The sequence below is a fragment of the Dermochelys coriacea genome, chromosome 1 (assembly GCF_009764565.3).
Source record: "Dermochelys coriacea isolate rDerCor1 chromosome 1, rDerCor1.pri.v4, whole genome shotgun sequence".
In the NCBI taxonomy this organism is placed as follows: Eukaryota; Metazoa; Chordata; order Testudines; family Dermochelyidae; genus Dermochelys; species Dermochelys coriacea.
The window spans coordinates 219,453,311-219,477,859 of record NC_050068.2 but is presented as its reverse complement, the minus strand read 5'-3'; the positions used below and the strand labels follow the sequence as shown (position 1 = coordinate 219,477,859).

The window sequence follows — 24,549 nt, the reverse complement described above, 5'->3', positions numbered from 1 at the left end:
GAATAGAGTGACCAGACAGCCGTCTCAAACCAAAGTATTTACCCCAATAGGAACAAAGCATAAGACAAAAAGGATTTTAAAGCAACAAAAAGTCTACACACACATCTATTGTACCTAGAGGCTGACCATCCCTGATGATAACCTGTGCAGGTGTAGTTTCTTCAGACACCCCAGTGGGTGCTGCTGTCACAGCCTGGTTCCTCCATGAAGAGCTCCTCAACAACTATTAAACAACACCCCACTCCCACCTTTGCAGAGAGAGTCTCTTTTTAAATTGCCATAGTCCTTCTGATGTTCTGGTGTCCAGGCTTTTCCTATCCAGCATTGTCTCCTAACTCCCTAGTATTTTATCTTGCGCCATTGTTTCACGTCCTGCTTGTTTTTTCCATACAGATCCCTGTTGGATTAAACCAATACAATAAACATCCCAATAATCTGGCAAACACAGTATTCAGAAATACAGCACAACACCATGTATGTCACACATTGTCTAAAGAGTTACCCTGTAGTTTCAACTGGATACATTTTTCTTTACTTCCTGCCCTAAACTGTTGTGTAGTGTGTATTTTGCACAGTTAGGTTCCACTACAGACAGTGGGAATCTTTCCATTGACTTCATTGGGCATTGGATTAGACCCTCACACAGCAGCTGTGTTCGATTCCAGAGCTAGGTGAATTTCAATGCAGGGTCAAATGATCTCCTTGTATAGAGTTGAAGAGCACTTGAAAGTTGTAAAATGCATTATCTTTCATAATGAAGGTTGATATGGAAGAGATTGGTTTGTATGCTCTAATAAAAAGCGTGCACTATTTAAATTATACTGTAAATCCAAAAATAAGACATAAATATTCTTACCTATAAGAAACTATAGCAGTAACTGGTAATTAACTTTATCATTAAGGTAGCATAATCAATTCCATTATTAACCCCTATCACAGGCCTTTGTAGGTTGCCAGGTAAACCTCAATTTAGCTCTTTAAAAGTTAGTCAGCAGCCACACTAATGCTTGTCAGACACTCAAGAAGTGTTATTTCTTGGTGTGACTAATTTATTTGTTGGTGTTTGGAGTTTAAAAATCTTTCCCTAAAGCAAAAGTTCACAAAGGCTCCAGAGAATGCAGAGGTGTACAGATGTCATACGAAAAAGAAAATGATTGCCTGTTTCTGGAAAAGCATAGCATTTGAAAAATACATAAAAAGAAATTGTTAAGAAGGCAAATAAGTACAAGCTGTTGCTATTTAAGATACTTGGTACCCTGCCGATTAAGGACTGTGTTAGAGGAATGGTTATTATGTCTTATTCATTTGGATATATATTTTTTGGAATAAGAAGCCAGTTAATGTACATTAAATTGCCTCATTAAATATATTGTTAGGAGTGAGAGGAATAGTGGGGGAACATTTCAGTGTTTCTGCACCCACCCCTTTGAGGGAGGTTTGATCTTTAGATCTATTTTCCTGAAGAACTAAAGGAGCAGATTCTCAGCCAGTGTGAATTGTCAAGGCTAGATTGATGGAGCTCTGATAATTTACACCCAGTGGTGGATTAGCCACTGGTCCAACGGGGCTTGTGCCCAGGGGCCCTGGCCAATTGGGAGGCCCCCAAAAAATGGGCACCCCCATGCCCAGACCTACTCCGCCAACCCACCTGGTACTGTTGCCAAGGAGCAGGGTCAGGGCATGGGGGCTTGCCCCACTTCCCCACCCACCCAGCGCTCCTCACGGGGAACAGGGGAAATCCCCGTGCTCCAACCCTGCTCCCCACAGGAGTGCTGGAGTGCAGGCAGTGGCAGATATGGTGTTTGTTGGGCCCTGGGCCAAAGCAAGTGGGGGCCCCTCCCCACCCTTTCAGCCTGTAGGCTGCCCCATTCCCCCCGCACCCCTTCCCGGCACTACTGCAGGGTTGGGGGAGAGGATTGCAGGTGGAAGGGGTAGGGAGAGGCCCCCAATTGCTTTGGCCCAGGGCCCCACAAACCCCATATCCGCCACTGTTTACACCATTTGAGAATCTGTGCCAAGGAGTAATTCCAAATGAGAGAAGGAGTAGTTCTCATTTATTCAAATGCTGTTCTAGAATATCTGGGAGGTCTGTAAATACCAGGGCCAACTCTCTTCTCACTTATATCAATTTTATACCACTTCTGCTAACTTCTGTGGAGTTGCTCCTGATTCACACAATTGCAAGTGGTAGATTTTAAAGCTAGAAGGCACCATTTATGATAACCTCATAAGAAAGGCCATAGAATTTCACCCAGTAATACCTGTATTGAGCCCAGTAACTTGTGGCTGAACTACAGGAAATCCTTTAGAAAGACATCCAAGGTAAAATTTTCAAACACATGGAAGCAATTTAGCAGTTTCAGAACCATTTTCAAAAGTGAGACAGATTTCTAAGTCTCACAGACATAGGTTCAGATGTGCCTAAATCACTTTTGAAAATGGGGTTTAACATAAGTCCCTTAGGCACTTTTGAAAATTTTACCTCTTATGTGGGTGAGAAACTGAGCTAGTGTAACTCAGCATAGATGCACTAACTTCAGTCATTGAGGTCAATGGAGCTATGCCAATTTACCCCAGCGGAAGATCTAGCCTCCTAAGTGATGGAGAATTCACCACATCCTTAGGTAACCTGTTCCATTTGTTAGTAACACTCACTGTCAAAAATCTACCCCTTATTTCCAGATCTGACTTCTAGTCCTATGCCCTGTCCTCTGGACCATACTGCCCTGATGATGAAGACCTTGCCTTTTTGCTTAATGTTCATGTCTTTTGATTTTGCAGGACACAGAGAGGTTTCAGTCCCGCAGTCAAGCGCTGGAACATAAACTCGTTTCAAAAGAACAAGAGCTGGAACAACTGGTTCAAAAACAGAAAAGGGTACTTAACAGCATTATACAGAGAAAGAACTGTAGATAACTCTGATTTGCCCCTGTGATTTTCCTTCATAGTTTCTCTTCTTTCTTTCACATATTTAGCAATATTTCAACTCAGAGAATTTTTTTTTAAATAAAAGCCATTTGAAGTGATTGGTCACCATGAAAGCTGCAGTTCCACACTGAAGTCCTTTTTAAATTCATAGAGGTTCATAGATTCCAAGGCATCATTGTGAAAAACTAATCTGACTTCCTGTATAACACAGGTCATAGAACTTCCCCAAAGTAATTCCTAGAGCGTATATTTTAGAAAGACATCCGATCTTGATGTAAAAATTGTCAGTGATGGAGAATCCACCGTGACCTTGGTAAATTATTCCAATGGTTAATTATGCTCACTGTTAGAAATGTACACCTTATTTCCAATCTGAGTTTGTCTATCTTCAACTTCCAACCACTGTATCATGTCATAATTTATATAATCCCTTTACTGATTTTTTATTGAACAGCACATACATCTCCTTATAAAGAGATAATACAATATTAATATGTGCTATGTTATATAAACATACAGGGTAAAACTTTCAAAAGCATCCATCTCTCAATTTCAAAAGTGACCTAGGCAGATAGGCACTTAATAGAATTTTCAAAAATGCCACCTAGCTGTCTAAATACTTTTTAAAATCTGTCCCTTAGCAGCCTAAGTCTGATGGAGGTAGGCCCCTAAATCACTTTTGAAAATAGGATTTAGGCTCCTAGATCACTTATGTGCATGCTTTTGAAAATTTTACCCATTGTCCTTTCCTTTCTAAAGTCAGTGATTTCTCTCACAAGGCATCATAAAAACAATAGGCCTGATTTTCCACTGTGTTAGGTGGGTTCTATGCAGATGTAACAGATTCTTGCCACTTTAATTTATACCAGGGACTACCCTAGTGCCTGGATAGCATGGGATCTGGAGACTGCTATGGTATCTTAAAGCTATTAGTGCACACCTCCACTCCAGATTCCTTCTGGGTTGTACTGGAGAATCAGTGCCATAAATTTTAAATAGTCTATTCTAAACCCACTGGACCTGATTCTTTTCAGTCATGTCAGTTTTATGGCAGTGTATCTCCACTGGAGAGCCCCGATTTACAGGCATGTATGTGAGAATGCAATGATGCTCACAGTTCTCGTCAGCCTGTCATGTTTCCATATCAGGTGCCTGCTGTAATTTGTTCCACAGTCTGGGGAAGCACGGTACTTTCATTCTGTAAAATTGCCATAAATCTCTGCAAAATATATCCAGGGGGGCGGATTTAATACAATTTAAAAAGTGACTTCACTGCTGATGAAAGACCTGAGACTGACAGCTCTGAAGATAAATCTCCTCTATTTAATTACAGAGTAAATATAACCGTCTCTCTCTGGCAGTGCTGACCTGAAGGTCCATTCTAGTGAGGAGCAAGAGAAGTTCAGTCTCCACTGGTTATGCAATGTTTGGATTCTTCTCTAAGGAGTTGATCCAACTCCCACTGAAGTCAATGGGATTTGCACCTGGGTACCAGAGAGATAACTGGGTTTTTAGTTTGCTAGTTGTGATAGCACATTTTTATGTGTGGTGTGGAGACCTGCCCCCTAGGGAACTGAACTAAGACAATCATTTTATTTCATATGTCACCAAACAGCCAACTGATGGTAATTGCCTTTGGATAAGTCTCCACTGCAAAGAAAAACCCACAACACCAAGTCTCAGAGCCTGGGTCAATTGACTCTCATGGGGCTTGGGCTGCAGCATTATAAACAGGAGTGTAGATATTCCAACTCAGGATGGAGCCCAGGATCCAAAACTAGGCTCAGTTCCTGACCTGGAATGTCTACACTGCTATTTTTAGCTCCGCAGCCTGTTGGACCCGAGTCAATTGACCTGGGCTTTGAGACTTGTGCCATAGGGTTTTCTTTGCAATGTAAACATACCCTATTGATCCAAATTGTAGTATTTTTCTCCATTGCCTGTTGCAGCCTGTTGTGCAGTGCTGCATGCTAAATATCTGCCACGTTCCACTTAAGAGGTAATTGTATTTCAGCAGTGGATTAAATGAACTGTTTCTCTGTCTTTCTCCCTCTCTCTCTCTGTAGGCTTATAAAGCATTTCGGGTTCTTTCAGTATGCAACTGACTATATATCTATATATGTAAGATATTATTACTCATCATTTTATAATGGTTTTATTTTAATCTTCGCTATCTGTTGCTTTCCAAGTAGATTTAGACATCTATTATCAATGAGTTACACAAAGGTTGTTCATTGAAAGCCTTTGGCTGTGTCTTCTTCTATATATTTTTCTTCTAAACTGTTTGGTGTAAGAGCCGGAGCAAACTTGAAATCTTTATACTTGGATTTTAATCCTTGCTTATTGAGACAAAATTTGCAGTGACTTCAGTGGAAGTTTTGTCTGAGTAAGGATCTCATGATCTTATAGATTCATAGATACTAAGGTCAGAAGGGACCATTCTGATCATCTAGTCCGACCTCCTGCACAGCGCAGGCCACAGAATCTCACCCACCCACTCCTATGAAAAACCTTACCCATGTCTGAGCTATTGAAGTCCTTAAATCATGGTTTAAAGACTTCAAGGAGCAGAGAAGCCTCCCTCAAGTCAACCATGCCCCATGCTACAGAGGAAGGCGAAAAACCTCCAGAGCCTCTCCAATCTGCCCTGGAGGAAAATTCCTTCCCGACCCCAAATATGGCAATCAGCTAAACCCTGATCATATGGGCAAGATTCACCAGCCAGATACTACAGAAAATTCTTTCCTGGGTAACTCAGATCCCATCCATCTAATATCCCATCTCAGGGGATTTGGCCTATTTACCCTGAATATTTAAAGATCAATTACTTACAAAAATCCCAAAAAATTTATCAAGTAGAATCTTAAAACCAGATAGATCTTTTGCCCCCCCTGCTTCCCTTGGAAGGCTATTCCAAAACTTCACTCCTCTGATGGTTAAAAACCTTCGTCTGATTTCAAGTCTAAACTTCCTGGTGGCCAGTTTATACCCATTTGTTCTTGTGTCCACATTGGTGCTGAGCTTAAATAATTCCTCTCCCTCTCCTATATTTATCCCTCTGATATATTTATAGAGAGCAATCATATCTCCCCTCAACCTTCTTTTAGTTAGGCTAAACAAGCCCAGCTCCTTAAGTCTCCTTTCATAAGACAAGTTTTCCATTCCTCGGATCATCCTAGTAGCCCTTCTCTGTACCTGCTCCAGTTTGAATTCATCCTTTTTAAACATGGGAGACCAGAACTGCACACAGTATTCTAGGTGAGGTCTCACCAGTGCCTTGTGTAACGGTACTAAAACCTCTTTATCCCTACTGGAAATGCCTCTCCTGATGCATCCCAAAACCGCATTAAATTTTTTCACAGCCATATCACATTGGCAGCTCATAGTCATCCTATGATCAACCAATACTCCAAGGTCCTTCTCCTCTTCCATTACTTCTAATTGATGCGTCCCCAATTTATAAATAAAATTCTTGTTATTAATCCCTAAATGCATAACCTTACACTTCTCACTATTAAATTTCATCCTATTAGTATTACTCCAGTTTACAAGGTCATCCAGATCCTCCTGTGTAATATCCCGATCCTTCTCCGAATTGGCAATACCTCCCAGCTTTGTATCATCTGCAAACTTTATTAGCACACTCCCACTTTTTGTGCCAAGGTCAGTAATAAAAAGATTAAATAAGATTGGTCCCCAAACCGATCCCTGAGGAACTCCACTGGTAACCTCCCTCCAACCTGACAGTTCGCCTTTCAGTAGGACCCGTTGCAGTTTCCCCTTTAACCAATTCCTTATCCACCTTTTGATGTTCATATTGATCCCCATCTTCTCCAACTTAACTAATAATTCCCCATGTGGCACGGTATCAAATGCCTTACTGAAATCTAGGTAAATTAGATCCACTGCATTTCCTTTATCAAAAAAATCTGTTACCTTTTCAAAAAAGGAGATTAGGTTGGTTTGGCACGATCTACCTTTTGTAAAACCATGTTGTATTTTGTCCCATTTACCATTGACTTCAATGTCCTTAACTAATTTCTCCTTCAAAATTTTTTCCAGGACCTTGCATACTACAGATGTCAAACTAACTGGCCTGTAGTTACCCGGATCACTTTTTTTTCCTTTCTTAAAAATAGGGACTATATTACCAATTCTCCAATCATTCGGTACTACTCCTGAGTTTACAGATTCATTAAAAATTCTTGCTAATGGGCTTGCAATTTCAGGTGCCAATTCCTTTAATATTCTTGGATGAAGATTATCTGGGCCCCCCGATTTAGTCCCATTAAGCTGTTTCAGTTTCGCTTCTACCTCAGATATGGTAATATCTACCTCCATATCCTCATTCCCATTTGTCATGCTACCATTATCCCCAAGATCCTCTTTAGCCTTATTAAAGACTGAGGCAAAGTATTTGTTTAGATATTGGGCCATGCCTAGATTATCTTTAACCTCCACTCCATCCTCAGTGTTTAGCGGCCCCACTTCTTCTTTCTTAGTTTTCTTCTTATTTATATGGCTATAGAACCTTTTACTATTGGTTTTAATTCCCTTTGCAAGGTCCAACTCTGCTCGACTTTTAGCCTGTCTCACTTTATCCCTACATGTTCTGACCTCAATTAGGTAGCTTTCCTTGCTGATCCCTCCCATCTTCCACTCCCTGTATGCTTTCTGCTTCTTCTTAATCACCTCTCTAAAATGCTTGCTCATCCAGCTTGGTCTACAACTCCTTCCTATAAAATTTTTCCCCTTTCTTGGGATACAGGCTTCCGATAGCTTCTGCAGCTTTGATTTAAAGTAATCCCAGGCCTCGTCTACCTTTAGATCCATAAATTCTTCAGTCCAATCCACTTCCCTAACTAATTTCCTTAATTTTTGAAAGTCAGCCCTTTTGAAATCAAAAACTCTAGTTGCAGATTTATTTTTGTTAATCCTTCCATTTAGTTTGAACTGAATTAGCTCATGATCACTTGAACCAAGATTGTCCCCTACAACCATTTCTCCTATGAGGTCCTCGCTACTCACCAAAATTAAATCTAAAATGGCATCCCCTCTAGTCGTTTCAGCAACTACTTGATGAAGGAATCCATCAGCTATCGCATCTAGGAAAATCTGAGCCCTATTATTATTACTAGCACTGGTCCTCCAATCTATATCTGGGAAGTTAAAGTCTCCCATGATCACGCAGTTTCCATTAGTATTTACTTTATTAAAGACATTAAAAAGGGCTCTATCCATATCCAGATTAGATCCCGGAGGTCTATAGCACACCCCAAGCACTATCCTAGGAGAGGCTTTACTAGTTTTCTTCCCCAATGTAATTTTTGCCCAGACGGACTCTGTCTTATCCATTGCATCGCTTCTTATTTCTTTACATTCTACCTCATCATTGATATACAATGCTACTCTACCACTTTTACCTTTGTTTCTGTCTTTCCTAAACAGCACATACCCTTCAATACCTGTAGTCCAGTCATGACTACTATTCCACCATGTTTCTGTTATCCCTATAATATCTGGTTTCACTTCCTGCACCAGTAGCTCTAGTTCCTCCATTTTGTTACCTAGGCTCCTCGCATTGGTGTACAAATATCTTAATTTTTGCTGTTTGGCCTCGCTCACATTTTGTACCCTATTAGGCACAGTCATTCTACAGCCAGTATAACCTATTAGACTAGTATCCACACTGCCCTCGCTCCTTATATACATTCTCCTACCCACGGCCGTATCCTTTCTTACTTTGTCTTCTTCCCTCTCAATGCTAAAATCTGGCATGGAGATTTCCTGGACATCTCCCAACCATCTCCCCCTAATTCCTAGTTTAAAGCTCTCTTTATCAGTTGTGCCAGCCTTGATCCTAGAAGTCTATTTCCTTCCCTACTCAGATGAAGTCCATCCCGAGAGAACTGTCCTCTGTCCGTGAATGCCTCCCAGTGGCCATACATCCCAAAGCCCTCCTTATAGCCCCACTGCCTAAACCATCTGTTGACAGTCATAATCTTGTCACACCTTTGTTGCCCTTCTCTAGGAACAGGAAGGATCCCACTAAAGATCACCTGAGCCTCAATTTCCTTAAGCGTCATCCGCAGCCTAGCATAGTCTCCCCTAATACTTTCCAGCGAGAATCTAGCCGTATCATTTGTTCCCACATGAAGGATAACTAGGGGATTCTTTCCCGCTCCCTTTAGGATCCTTTTCAACCTCAGGTCTACATCCCGTATCTTAGCACCCGGAAGACAGCACACCCTTCTATTCTCTGGATCAGCTCTAGTTACAGGCCTGTCTATTCTTCTCAATAAAGAGTCCCCTATCACATAGACCTGCCTTTTCCTGGTGACGGTGCTATTCTCCAGTCTCTCCCCTGTTCCCTCTGGATGCAAGTTCTTTCCATTCCTATTTTCCCTTACAATTCTCTTCAACCCATCCTGTATCCTCCTGGGGCTCATATTTGGTGTAGTCTCCCTTGACTCTTCCCCTTTTCCTATAGGACTAGCCTCTCTTCTCTTCTTCCTTACCCTTCCACCTTCAACAAGTACCTGCTGAGCCCCTTCTTCATTTTCCAACTCTGCAAACCTATTCCTAAGCTCTATTTCTCCTTCACTAGCCCGTCTTTTCCTCTGCCTGGTTCTTTTAGTCACATGCTTCCACTGACCACTTTCCTCACCCAATCTCCCCTCAAAATTCCCCAGCCCTGCTTCCATCTGTGAGTCTGAGCTATTCCCTTCAGATACCTCACATCTTTGCTCCATAATCTGCTCAAACCCCTTCCTAAACTCAACGAGACTTTCCACCTGCATCTCCAAACCTCGGATCTTTTCCTCCATCAGCTCTATCAGATGGCATTTCATGCAGAAAAAACTCTTACCGGTTCCCCCCTCCAGGATTATGTACATACCACAACTTCCACATCCAGTCATCCTCAATGTGTCTTCCACTACAGGAGTCACTCCCACAGCTGCCTCCGTATCTGTCATCGCCTTCCCACCTAAATCCTGTTAATCTGGGAAACACAAGCCACACCAAAAAGACCACCCCCCCCCCAGCAAAAGCAAACCCCAAACAAGCACCACAATACAAACTCCCCTTGCCAACTCCCACTCAAACTCCCCTGTTTAGAGCTCTGTTTGCTAGCTCCTGTGCCGAACAACAACTAACTCAGGAACCTGAAATGACAGTTGTATACACACACATACCAGTCCAAGAACCAGGCTGTGGAAGGATAGGATTTATTCACTACTATAAAATCCAAACGCCCCTTTTATTTTTATGGGCATGCTGTTGAAAAGTAGCAAGCCCTGGATAGACTGGATTTTCTTCTTTTATTTTGATTGTCACTGAAAGGTATATTGCGTCAGATAATAAATTGCACTTGAAACTTTTGTCATTTTAACAGCTGAGTGGTGCCCTTCGCCAGCGTAAATTATAATCTGTGACTGCTCTCCAGTTGGGTAGGCCACTCTGATTTTTCCACCCAACAGCATAATTCAGTGCAGAGTTTAATGTTCACATTTATCTCTTTCCTCATGTCCAGCATTTGGGGCCCAACTCTCCTTCTTTCTTACACCTGTTTTTATAATGGAATAACCTCCATGATTTTGTGGAGTTACTCCTGATTTACACCAGCATCGGTGTAATTCGAATCAAGCCCTCAGTGTCTAATTTGTGCCTTAGTCAATTCCTTCTCTCTTCCTCTTAAATTGAAATGCACTTTTTTTGCCAATTACATTTATTCTTTAAATGAATGATGGTAACTTCATTTAATTACAACATCCTTGCTGGATTATGAAAGAAGTTCTTGAGAATAATACAAATTCCTTTTTCCAAACTGCATTAATTAGGCAAAGTTGTTCTTACCTTTTTTTTTTTTTTTCCCTGTAGTGTGAGGGATTGTAAAATATGTGAAGAGAAACTGCCAGCCAAGAAATGCTCAGGGCTGCTCCTACTGACTCAGCCAGATGGAAGCTCCCTTAGGGATCATCTGGCAGAGCTTCTATCTGTGGACAAGGGTGGATTAAATGCTGATCCAAACTTGTGCTGACAGGGAACCCAGAGGCCAACAGAGTGCGGCTCTGCAAATACAGAGGGGCCTATCTCCTTGCAAATGTAGGTCCAAGATCATGCTTCAGGGACAGTGAGCCACTGGAAGCCAATAGATTCTTTGGCTCAGTCCCTTCTGCCAGCTGCCACCTTCTTGAATTGTCAGCATGCTCCCATCCTTCATATTACAGGGGTGTTATCTGTAATATCCCCAAATCCATAGCAGGCTGGCATTTCAAAGAGTAGGCAGCGGGGCTCAGCACAGAGACAGCTGGACCTGCCTGGCTAATGTGTGTTCATACGGGCGGCAGCATGGTACTGTACCATGGCCCAGCAGAAGTCTTGCACTGGGAGAAGAAGGTAGCTAGGATCTGTGCTTGGGATAAAGGGTAGCTGAGTTTCTTCCCTGTGAGGAGGTTGGACGCATGGTCAGGTGGAGGTCTAGGCCGGGAAGGGGAAGGCATGTGTGGATCTGGTTAGGTATACAGGAGGGTAAGTTTGGGCTGGATATGGAAGAAGAGGAGGTTGTGGTTAGGGAAGGAGAAGGAAATGAAGAGGATTCTGAGTTCAGAAGGAGGGAAATGTCAGCCACTGTGTGTGTTTGGGAGGCAATTACAGGAGAACTGTTTGTGGGGTAGGGTTCCAACATTTGATGAAGCTAGGTCTCATTTTGGCTTGAGGATACCTTTCAGTTAAGTCTTAGCTGGGGTAACAGCAGGATTTATGGTGGACCAGATTCTCAGCTCCAGTGAACCCTGACTTCATTGGACCTAGTCTGATTTACAACAGCTGAGACTCTGACCCAAAAAGTCCTTCCACCAAATGGAAAACTTGCCTAATTAGAAGTTTCTAGTCCAATGTCTGGCAAACACTTAGCAGATACCCCTGGGATCATGTAAATAATTTGTGTTTCTGTGTTAGCATAAAGCTACACATTTCTGTGACATACTCACTTCTCAGTCTGATCATGTCCAATTGATCCATTTACTACCATGCAAAATTTGAACTGCATCACTCTATACTCACAGTTGTGCCATGCCCGCTAGTAATCATGTCCAAGATTAGTACCTGTGTTACTACAGTATTATAATGGGTGTTCCATAGCACCTGCCATAATTAAGTTTCCAAACCAATTACCATTGTAAACTTTTGTTTTCAGATGGTCATAACTTCTTCACATATTCACCTTTTGGTACCAAGATTCTCTGTGCTTGAGCTCTGTTGAAGCTTTTGCTATTCTCAAGTTTTTGGTATGGAGACAATTTGCATGAAAAAATTGTCTCATTAAAACACACAATCATAAAAACATAGGGCTGAAAGGGGCCTCAAGAGCTCATGTGGACCAGCCCCTTGCACCGAGGCAGGAACAAGTAAACCTAGACCAACCCTGACAGGTGTTTGCCTCCATAATTGGCCAGTTCTGTATGCTCTCCCTGAAGCTCCAGTACAGGCCACTTTTTGAGACAGGATACTGGGTAAAGTGGACCATGGTCAGACCAGTATGGTAGCTCTTATATATTTAGAGTCAGGAGCAGCTGAAGCTTCCTAAAAGTGTGGGGGGCTACCGGACCCCAAACTGAGGCCCTTCCCCCATGCCACTCCTTCCCCTCAAGACACTGCCCCCGCACCGCCTCTTCCCCATACGCCCCATCCCCACCCCACTCCTTTATCCTAGCCCCCGCCCTCATGCTGCCCATTCCCCAGAGGCCCCTCCCTCATGCTGCCCCTTCTCCCTGAGGCCCCCCATTCTCCTAAGATCCCGCCTTCACAATGCCTCTTCCCCCAAGACCTTCCTCCTGCACCACCTCTTCCCCACAAGGCCCTACCCTGCTCACCCCTCTCTGCCCCCTCCCCTTCATCACTCACCCTTGTGGCCAGTAAAAAATGGGAGGGCCATGGCCCTATGGCCCGGCCAGTTCCAGCACCCCGGCTTAGAGTATTCCAGGGCCTCTGTCTTTTCTCATTCCAAAAATACAGCACAATCAATATAACTGATAAACAATAAGCTCTATTACATTCATTTCAATGGGTTGTGAATGTTAAAGCTCAATTTTGAACATTCAAATACTCAAACTGTTAACTACAGGAAAAATGTTCTCCCTCTCTTTATTTGCTTCAAACATGAATTTATATTAAAAACACCCAAACAAACAAACAAATAAACCCAACCCCAAACAAAACCAAGCCCTTACTTTAGTCCAATGTTATGATTGTATAATTAAAATCACAAAATTTTAGGCAATGCAAAAGTTAAAGTTCCAATAGTAATCTTAACTGATCTTTGTTCCATATTTAAGTTTGGCAAAGTTATAAGCAACTGAAAACAGGGTCTTATAAAAGAAAGTTTTGAGCTACCTGTGCTGCCTGTAACACTGGCATTCAGTATTATCTATTCCTGCTTCCTAGTTGTCATATCACCATGGTTATATGATAAAATGTAAAAAAGTATGCAAGATGCTTAGTGCAGCCAAATTAATGTTAGCAATGTGAGTTATCATTGCTGTTGGAATCTCACTTTTTTGCAATCTTGATTTTCCCTGACTACATTTTTGCCTGTAATCCAGTAATGTCATTCTTTATCAAAACCAAATCTACACATCAAGTTAATACACATCCTTCTATTGTGTTGTGTTGTTTGGTGGGAGGCACAGTGATTAATGCCACAGCCCAGTGGTTCTCAACTCACAGTCCGTGGGCAACTTGAGGCCCAATCAGCACACAGCTGCAGCTTGTGTAAGATCCTCAGGGTCATACAGGTAGTATATAAATTGTGTAGATGCAACCCACATAACACATAGAGAGCTGCATATGCAGCCCATAATGGTAAATAGGTTGAGAACCACTGCGTGTAGCCTTTCCTCTGCTGAGACTAGAGCCAATTTCGATTGTGATTCAATTCACAAGCAGAGCTGGGTGAATATGGCAAAGCATTGTCTGTGAGTATTCACGCAAATGTGACAGTGAGTTTGCTTGGGCTGTGCTCCTGTCCCTTTCCTGTTTGCTCTTTGGGTGAAATTCATCCCAGTCCCACTTTCATCACTTAAATGGGATTTCAGCCAGGGACAGATGCAACCTACCAGTTCAGAGGGTGCACTCTACTGTAATCAAGCAGAGCACCGATCACTCTCATCAGTACTGTTTGCCCTGGCACTGCATTCCTAATCCTGGCCCAGTGTGGCAGGAATGCTGAGGTGGGGAGGAAGAAGGGATAGAGAGTGAGCTTTCTCCCCACCTGCTGCCTACTCCACTTTCACTCCACAACAGTGGATCCTGTCTTGCAGGGCTGGGCCCGGCTCCCCACTCCAGGCATTGTGACCTGGGGTCATAGCACCACTTGGGTTTGGCCCCTGGGTTTCATCATTTCTGTGGGTGCAATTGAATCTATGTACCCTTGGTAAAGCCACCCCTCACTGAAGTGGTGCTTGTCCTCTGTGCAGGGATGCGAACAGTCACACAGTCTTGCTATACTTGCAAGAATCTCATGGAAAGCAAATCTGAAACTTGCATTCTTGTGCATGTGCACAGGAAATGGTACATTTTACGTGGGACAGGACATTGCTGTGGGCCAGGCTTCCCAAAACCATATGCCAAAACTCTAACTATTCTATTTATATACCTGCCTGGTCCCCATCCTTGTAATACCTGAGCACCTGGCAGAGAGCCAATAATGCAATCCGACAAGCATCTAACTAGACACTCCGCAACCAGGACTGCAAGCTCAGAGGCAAATGCAATTACTTTACTACTGACCACAAAGATGATAGTGCAGAGATACCACTGTTATGTATCCCTAACAGAAAAAGATAGACCAGCAAATGAAATGTATTTGGTCCTGATTTTACACAGTAACTAAGTTGCCATTGACTTCAGTGGGAGTTGTGAGTGCTCAGTACTCCTGAAAATCCAGGCTCTTTATGCATTTTGAATGGGACAGGGCACTATGCACCACAGAAAGGGAATGGTGTTCCTTTAACTTCTCACCAGAGCTCTGGTACAAAAGAAATTAATTGAGGCAAGGATCTGTCTGCACCATCCACAAATAGGACTGCATGTGCAATTACTTGGTGTGACTATGAAGAGGGGCAATTAAATTTAGCTCTTCACCCAGACAATACCTTTTACACAAGCCTAATTTTTCTAGGTGGAAATGGACCTGTGCCAGGAAAGAAAGGGTATGAGCATTTCTAAAATTCCCTTGTCATGGTATCTGCTAACTCTGCCAAAATGGCTCTTCTCCCTGAGAGAACATAAGACTGACTATACTGAGTCAGATTTCAGAGTAGCAGCTGTGTTAGTCTGTATTCGCAAAAAGAAAAGGAGTACTTGTGGCACCTTAGAGACTAACAAATTTATTTGAGCATAAGCTTTCGTGAGCTACAGCTCACTTCATCAGATGCATTTGGTGGAAAATACAGAGGGGAGATTTATATACACACACAGAGAACATGAAACAATGGGTTTTATCATACACACTGTAAGGAGAGTGATCACTTAAGATGAGCCATCACCAGCAGCAGGGGGGAGGGAGGAAAACCTTTCATGGTGACAAGCAAGGTAGGTTATTTCCAGCAGTTAACAAGAACATCTGAGGAACGGTGGGGTGGGGGGGGAGAAATAACATGGGGAAATAGTTTTACTTTGTGTAATGACTCATCCATTCCCAGTCTCTATTCAAGCCTAAGTTAATTGTATCCAGTTTGCAAATTAATTCCAATTCCAATTCCGCAGTCTCTTTTCAAAAACAGACTCCAACGAGAATCTGCGGAATTGGAATTAATTGTGCACTGTGCACTGTGCACTGCCCTCGCCTGTGGGTACCTCCCCCGAAGCTCCCATTGGCTCCGGTTCCCCGTTCCCCGCCAATGAGGTGAGGTGCCTGCAGGCGAGGGCAGCGCACAAAGCCCTCAGCCCACCCCTCCCCCAGGGCACAGGGACATGGTTCCAGCCACTTTTGGGAGTGGCACATTGCCCACGGCGCCACAGGGGTGGCAATTCTGTGGGCCGAATCCAAAGCCCTGATGGGCTGGATCCAGCCCATGGGCCATAGTTTGCCCACCCTGGTCTAGATAATACTTAGTCCTGCCTCAATGCAGGGGCTGGACTAGATGACCTTTTGAGGTCCCTTCCTGTCCTATGTTTGTATGATTCATTGGGTGATCCTTGGTTCCTGTGTTATATGAAGGGATAAATAACACTTCTCTATTCACTTTCTCCACACTATTCATTATTTTATAAACCTCTGTCATAACCCCCTTAGTCATCTCTTTTCTAAACTCAAGAGTCCAAGTCTTTTTAATCTCTCCTCATATGGAAGCCGTTCCATACCCCTAATCACTTTTGTTGCCTTTTCCAATTTTAATACATCCTTTTTGAGGTGGGGTGACAAGAACTGCAAGCAGTATTCAAACTGTGGATTTACCTTGTATTTATGTAGTGGCATTATGATATTTTCTGTTTTATTATATACCTCTTTACTCATGGTTCCTAACATTCTATTAGCTATTTCTCACTGGCACTGCATAATGAGCAGATGTTTTCAGAGAGCTATCCACAATGACTCCAAGATCTCTTTCTTGAGTGGTAACGGCTAATTTAGAACTCATTGTTTGATATGTATATTTGGGATTATTTTTTTCCAATGTGCAATATTTTGCACTTATTAACATTGAATATCATCTGCCATTTTGTTGCCCATTCAGTTTAGAGAAATCCCCTTGCAACTCTTCACAGTCAGCTTTAGACTTAGCTATTTTGAATAATTTAGTATTGTCTGCAAACTTTGCCACCTCACTATTTACCCCCCTTTCCAGATCCTTTATGAATATGTTGAACAGCACTAATCCCAGTAAAGATCCTAGGGGTACCCCACTATTTATCTCTTTCCATTGTGAAACTGTCATTTATTCCTACCCTTTGTTTCCTATCTTTTAACCAGTTACTGATCCATGAGAGGACCTTCCCTTTTATCCTATGACTGCTTACTTTGCTTAAGAGCCTTTGGTGCGGGACCTTGTCAAAGGCTTTCTGAAAGTCTAAGTACACTGCATCAAACAGATCACTTTTGTCCACATATTTGTTGACCCCCCTGAGAATTCTAACAGATTGGTGGGGCATATTTTCCTATACAGAAGCTGTGCTGGCTCTTCCCCAACATATCGTGTTCATCTCTGTGTGTGGTCATTCTGTTCCTTACTGTAGATTCAACTGGTACTGAAGTTAGTCTTACCGGCCTGTAGTTGCCAGGATAGCATCTGGAGCCTTTTGTAAAAAATCGACGCTATATAAGCTATCCTCCAGTCATCTGGTGCACAGGCTAATTTAAGTGATACGTTACAGACTACAATTAGTAGTTCTGCAGTTTCATATTTGAGTTCCTTCAGAACTCTTGGTTGAATACCATCTGGTCATGGTGACTTAGTACTGTTTAATTTCTCAATTTATTCCAAAACATCTTCTATTAACACCTCAATCTGGGACAGTTCCTCAGATTTGTCACCTAAAAAAATGGTGTGAGAATCTCCTTCACATACTCTGTGGTGAAGACCGATCCAAAGAATTCATTTAGCTTTTCTGTCATAGGCTTGTCTTCCTTCAGTGCTTCTTTAACACTTCAGTTGTCCAGTGGCCTGCTGATTGTTTCCTTCTTCTGATGTACTTCAAAAATTTTTGCTCTTTAGTTTTTGTGTCTTTTGCTAGTGGCTCTTCAAATTCTTTTTTGGCCTGCCTAATTATACTTTTACACTTGACTTTGCCAGAGTTTATGCTCCTTTCTATTTTCCTCAGTAGAATTTGACATCTACTATTTAAAGGATGTCTTTTTATCTCTAACCTACTCTTTTACTCTGTTGTTTAGCCATGGGGGCATTTTTTTTGGTCTTCTTACTTTTTGGGGGGTCCAGGGAGCAGTTCATATATTTAGCTTGATCCTGTATTATGATGTTTAAAAATAGTTTCCATGCAGGCTGCCGGCATTTCACTCTTGTGACTATTCCTTTTAACGTCCATTTAACTAGTTTCATCACTTTGTGTAGTTCCCCTTTTTGAAGTTAGATGCTCCTGTGATGGGTTTCTCTGACATTTCTCCCCAACAAGAATGTTAAATTTAATGATATTATAGCTGCTATTACTAAGAAGTTCAGCAATATTCACCTTTTAGACCAGATCTTTTGCACCACTTAGGACTAAATCAAGACTTGCCTCTCCCCTTGGGGGTTCCAAGTTAGCTGCTCCAAGAAGCAGTCATTAATAGCGTCTAGAAATTTATCTCTGCATACTGTCCTGAAGTAACATGTACCCATTCAATATGTGGGTAGTTGAAATCCCCCATTATTACTGGGTTTTCTGTTTTAGTAGCCACTCTAATCTCCCTGAGCATTTCACAGTCACCATCCTGGTCAGGTGGTCAGTATTTTATTCCTACTGCTATACTCTTTTTATCTAAGCATGGAACTTCTATCCATAGAGAGTCTATGGTACAGTTTGGTTCATTTAAGTTTTTTACTATATTTGACTAGATTCTTTCTTTCACATATAGTGCCACTTCTCGACCAGTGCAACTTACTCTGTCATTCTTATATATATAGGTTTCAGAGTAGCAGCCGTGTTAGTCTGTATTCGCAAAAAGAAAAGGAGTACTTGTGGCACCTTAGAGACTAACAAATTTATTAGAGCATAAGCTTTCGTGAGCTACAGCTCACTTCGTCGAATGCATCCGACCAAGTGAGCTGTAGCTCACGAAAGCTTATGCTCTAATAAATTTTAGTCTCTAAGGTGCCACAAGTACTCCTTTTCTTTTTTATTATATATATATAGTACCCTGGTATTACCATGTCCCACCGATTATCAGCATTCCACCAAATTTCTGTAATGCCTATTATATCAATATCCTCATTTAACACCAGGCACTCAAGTTCACCCATCTTAGTATTTAGACTTTTAACATATGTATACAAGCATTTATAAAATATGTCAATATTTACTGTACCAATGTATCAAAAGCTTCAAGCTTTCTCTTAGTTATAAAAGTTTCCCTTATTCATGCAGGGAAAGAAAACAATGCCTTGTAACTTATGTGATCAAAACTAAACAATGTAGCTCACCTTTCAATGGTCCGGTAATAGATACTCCTGGTGAATTGTTTGTGAGCCATCTGAAGAAACCCTGGCCTAGTTGTTTACACTCAGCAGGGACCCAGGATTGGAACAATAGAAGTGTTCAAGGCTGAGGTACAAGTTGGTAGAGGAACTGGGCAAAATTTTCTGGACAAATAGTCTATTTGCTGAAAAATACAGTTTTAGGTCAACTAAAACTATTCTTAAATTTGAGTCAAATTCAGCAAACAATTTCAGCTGGGGGGGGGGGGGAATCCAGAAAGTCAAATTGTTTCATTCTATAGAAACACATTTTTCTGGATTTTTTTGGTTTAGTCACTGAATTGAAAAATCAATTATTCATTTAGCTCTAATTGGCAAAGCTCTCTCGGTAAAGCTGCCCACTGTGTCCCAGGAGCTGTTGGTCTCTGCCTTCCAAGAGCACAAAAATTCAGAGACATACAGAATTTGTGTCCCAATCCTTTCATTCTCTGTGTGTCTGTCTCAAAGATTGATTTAGTGTTACTTTAAAGCTCGCAACGTACTTGACATCCTTTAAAAAACTTGTTTGCTAAAAACACAAAACACAAGAAGAGCATTTATGTATTTCTGGATGGTATTTGATGTCTATGATTTTAGTTCATAGGCCCTTTTCCCCCACATCTTTCTCCTCCCCTGCTACCACAGTTAGATGCTCTCCCACACTACGGCCCTTTTGCACCACTGGACCAGCACAAAGGGCGGTAAACTGACCAGATCTACCCAGATAGGAATTCTCCTGGTGTGTGGGAGTCCCCATTGGTGAAGAGCTGGTGTAGTCAGATGTAATTCTAACCCCTCAAGCCCCATTGTAGGGGGTGAAGAAAAGCAGTAACAGGTTTAGAGCACCTCTGAGGTGGTTCTAAAAACTAAGGCAGGGCCCAGGTCAGCATAGAACTAGTCCCGCAACCACCCTCTTTAAACCCTCCCCAACCCCATCAGCTGCAGCCAGAGTTTACTGAGTACAGCTGATAATCTAGCCCTCAAGATTGCTAAATAGTTATTATATGTATTAAGTAACAGGTCCCATCTCCCAACATAAAATAACTACATGCTGCATTCAAAAAACCATGATCCAAACAAAGTTGCTACCCTGGCTCTCTGAACCTACTTTATCATTGCTGTTTCATCCAGGCAGTAGCAGGTTGAACCACGTGCTACTCTTTTATACACACTAAGGGCTACTGTTACCTTCTTATCAAATTCTGTGCATTCTTTTCTTGCCTCCACTTTGGAGAATGAGTATAATTTTAAATGGGTTCATTTCAGTTTTAAATTTTAAAATCTTCTTAATGCCAAGCTAAGATAGCTCTGTGAGTTAGAGGTATTTTCTCTTTTCCTTTTCTTCCCCCTCCCACTACCCCTAGCTGGAGGGGCAGTGTAAGGAACTCCACAACGACAAACAGGAGACCAAAGTGGAGAACACCAAGCTGAAGCTAACAAACCAAGAGCTGCTAAAGGAACTGGAGCGAACGTCTCAGGAGTTAATAGTCGCCCAGCAACAATTACAGATGCTCCAGGAGGAGGCTTCAAAACTACATGAAGAAAAAGAAATGTAAGTGACAGCTGCCTGTGGCACCAGTATGCTTGCTTGAAGTGACAGCAAGCTTGATTCTCCACATGCACAGCATCTTCTGGAGGGACTTTAATATCTGTCCAAAATGCATGTGATGCTGATGGAGTAATATGCAAGGTCAGACCAATGCAAGAATCATTGCAGGCTGTTGTATCCCTGCTTTACCCTGTTTACATTTTTCACATAAGGTGTTAATGTACCTTGCTTCAAAGTGGTTAATGCAACATGACAAATCTGCTGCCACCTTGCGCTGTTGCTGGGGGTCAACCTGACATGCTGTTAAGTTTGACTTCAGTGTGTTTTGATATCGTTTGTATTAGCTATCATAAGAAAGAGCTTGATTTTAGCTAACCATAAATTATGGCTTTGCCTATTCTTAAGTTGATCATATGTATGAGATGCCCAGACCAATTCAGTTTAGCTTTTATGAGTATGCTTTGAGTGCCAGACATCCAACAGTGATTGAGAACTGTAAAAGCACTACCCAAACACAACTTTAAACTCACAAAAGTGGACAAGTTTTACACCTGTTTTGCACTCACTCTTTTCACAAGCTACATATAGTGACTACAGAAGGTTCAAGGTGGTAGAGAATCATTCCCACTTTTTGTACCATGTTTTGTTTAAATATTATTATTTTGCCTTAAAGAAGCAAATTCTTAGTGCTATGTACTAAAATGGACAACATTAATATTATTGCACACCACAACATAGTGGACCAGATCTTGAGCTGTGCCAGCTGCACAAGAAGAGGTGGGCAAAACTGTCATTTGTTTCTTGATTTTCTTGACTCCAGAGGAGCAGAACAAGGCCTGTGCAACACTTAAGTCCATTTAAAGGAATATTTAGTAGAGCCAGTGAAAAAATTTCCGATGAAACTATTTTTCAACCAAAAAATGGCTTTTTCAATTAAGCAGAATTTTCATGAAAAGTGTCTGCTTTCTGAAGAAAATTTCAATTTTTCATTAAAACAAACCAGAACACCTGCAAGCCAAAAAGTATTTTTTTAGCTGAAAACCAAAATATTTCTGCTGAAATTTGATTGAGAAATGCCTCTTGGTTCCCCATGGGAATTGTAGTTTGGCTGCCTCAAGTTCCCATTCTCCTCTATCGGTTGGATTTTTGGTCATACTACATTTCCCATGATTCATCATGACTATAGGACTGCCATGATGCACCGCCTTCCCTAATCAAGAGAGGAGACCATGGTGCAACAGGCAAAATTTAGTCCAACCAATGAGCTCAGTCTATAGAGGAAAATGAAAGCATGAGGCATTCGAACTACAGTTCTCAGGAGATATTGTGGCAGCATTTCAGAATTTCTGTTTTCAGCTGAAATATTTTGGATTTCAATTTTTTGCATAAAACTCAAAAATTTTCTACAGGGAAAAATATTTTCCAGCCAGGTCTAATATTTAGAGGATGGAAATTGGACTGAAGTGAAACACAAGTCTTGTGTTGTCCCTCTGCAGTGGAGTAATTATACCTTAATGCTGGAATTTTCAGAAGGGTTCAGATTTTTACCACTAGGGCCAGATTTTCAAGAGTTTAGCTCCCATCTGGGTACCTAAAAACACCCTAAATGTCACAGTAGGAGCAGCTGGGTGCTGAATACTTTTTTGAAAGTCTGGTCCCAGCTGCAGGTTCTAAGCACTTGAAAATCTGGCCCTAAATGAAGGCCTGCTACAGGCCTCAAATTTTCTTTCCATGAGCATTTATTCCTAATGAGTCTTACCTCCCACTAATATTCATGAAAAACAATCTGAGAAAGTGTGCACATTGCTAACCTGAATTGGATTCAGAATTAGCAAAAGTTTCATGACTATTTCTCCCAGAAATCCAATCATTTCAGCTGCAGATAATGTAACTCAGTGCAGGGAATTGTGGGAACTCAGCACCTCTCAGGGTGGGGCATCATCTTGGACTAAATAATGTTTCCTCTCTTCAGAAGGCCATTGGACCAAACTCTACATAGCTATTGCTAATTTAATCTATCTTGAACATATGAGGAGTATTCCTTTGACTATAGCCACCCAGAGCTGAGCCCATTTCAAACACAAGGGCCAGATCCTCAGCTGATTTTCGTCAGCTGAGGATCTAGCTCTGAGTTTTGAATGCTGCCTCATTTTTACATTTGTATGTTTCATTTACAGTTTTGAAATGAACAGTGGCAGTATTTCTCCCCTTCCCCCTCCCCCCCAGACCATTTCCTCTTTGAGGGGGCCTCACTTATGAGCTACAGAGAAAAGGCAGTGTTGCAATCAGTTGCAGGCTGATTCCAAAGGAAGTGAGGAAACCAGCAGGAAATGGGTCTGGTGGTATCTCAGCTGCTCTCCATTCTTGTGGTCAAACTGCTGAATGATGATGATAATTTTACATTTGTAAAGCACTTTTTATTCCAAAGTACTTTATGAAATTAGCAGTGGATTATGTTCAGCTCTCCCTGCAATGGTGTGGCTCAGCACTGCCCCCAGGGCAGGCCAGAGACTATAAGGCACAACTGAGCTGTTAAAAGCTGATCCACCCTTCAGACCACACACAGATAGCACTTCACACACCATTAAAATGCAGAAAACAACATGGACCAAATCCTCAACTGGAGTAAATCCATGCAGCCCCATTGAAATCGGTGGGATTATACTAATTTACATCATCCGAGGATCTGACTCCCTGTGTTTAATGCTGCACAACAGTTTAGGTTAGGAAAAGGGGAGAGGAATAATATATCCAATAAGGGAAAACTGGGTTAGCCAAATGTCATTACCTGTACTGAAACTTAGCCAGCAAAGGAAGGTTAACTCCTCTAGCCTTGTGAAAAGTTTCATGGGATCTTTAATGATCACAAGTGATTAGGTCCTTAATTTTAAGTTTTATCTGAAAGACACAAGCTCCAGCATCACAGTGTAGTAAATTGACTGGATGAAAATCTTAAAAAGGCAAATCTTCTAACTCCTTGGTTGCCAATTACTACTGGTAGAATCCAACCTACCCCCCTCCCCCAAAAAAAAAGTATAACCTGATCATGCAGTCCTTACTGTGGCTGAGCTCCCTTGACATCATTGATGGTTTAGCGGAGCATCAAGTGGCGTTCTCTAAGGGTTGTAGGAAGCAGCCTATAACTACTATGTTAAAATGTCCATGACAGATAGATTTCTTTGTTTCCCTCTGTTGTAGGGAGGTATACAGGGTGACAGAAACATTACAGCGAGAGAAGTCAGGACTCCTTAAGCAGCTGGATTTCTTAAGGTAACACACACAATCATTTGCAGGATTTCTTGCATTATCATTATAAAACTATGTTTTTATTTTAAAGCTCGTAAACTATGACCCCAACCCTAGCAGAAATGCCATTTTGGGACTAACCCCAGCATATGGAAATTCCTCAGAGGCCTAGAAAGAAAAGGAGTACTTGTGGCACCTTAGAGACTAACAAATAGCTCACGAAAGCTTATGCTCAAATAAATTTGTTAGTCTCTAAGGTGCCACAAGTACTCCTTTTCTTTTTGCGAATATAGACTAACGTGGCTGCTACTCTGAAACCTGTCAGGGGCTAGAGAGAGTGGAATATCCTTACATCATCTGTCCCTTCAGAGCTCCCTACCCCCCACCATAGGGGGCCTGTTGGGGAAAGACGGGGGTTTTCTCAGGACATGCTTCACTGTGGCTATTCTGTGTTGTGGAATAATGTCTAGGAGGCTGTTTCAGCCAGTGCAAGTCAAAACAGCTGTGAGGCTGCTTTGATTTATGTACTGGGGCAGGCCTTGGATACAGGAGATTCAAAAGCGGTGTAAAGCTCCTTTTGCCTTTCATTGCTGCACCAAGCGTAGTTCATTCAGAATAGAGACTGTTAGTTTAAATATATATATATATATGGCT

General features: G+C 41.9%; 1 protein-coding gene across 1 annotated transcript in view; it reads left to right on the top strand.

Annotated features, from left to right (window-relative positions):
- CRACR2A (calcium release activated channel regulator 2A) overlaps nt 1–24,549 on the top strand; it is a 97,110-nt gene that overhangs the window by 42,541 nt on the left and 30,020 nt on the right. The window contains exons 8-10 of the mRNA XM_038419807.2: nt 2,782–2,877; nt 20,465–20,652; nt 23,848–23,919. Of these exons, the coding sequence (XP_038275735.1) occupies nt 2,782–2,877; nt 20,465–20,652; nt 23,848–23,919 (356 nt within the window). The remainder of the gene's footprint in view (nt 1–2,781; nt 2,878–20,464; nt 20,653–23,847; nt 23,920–24,549) is intronic.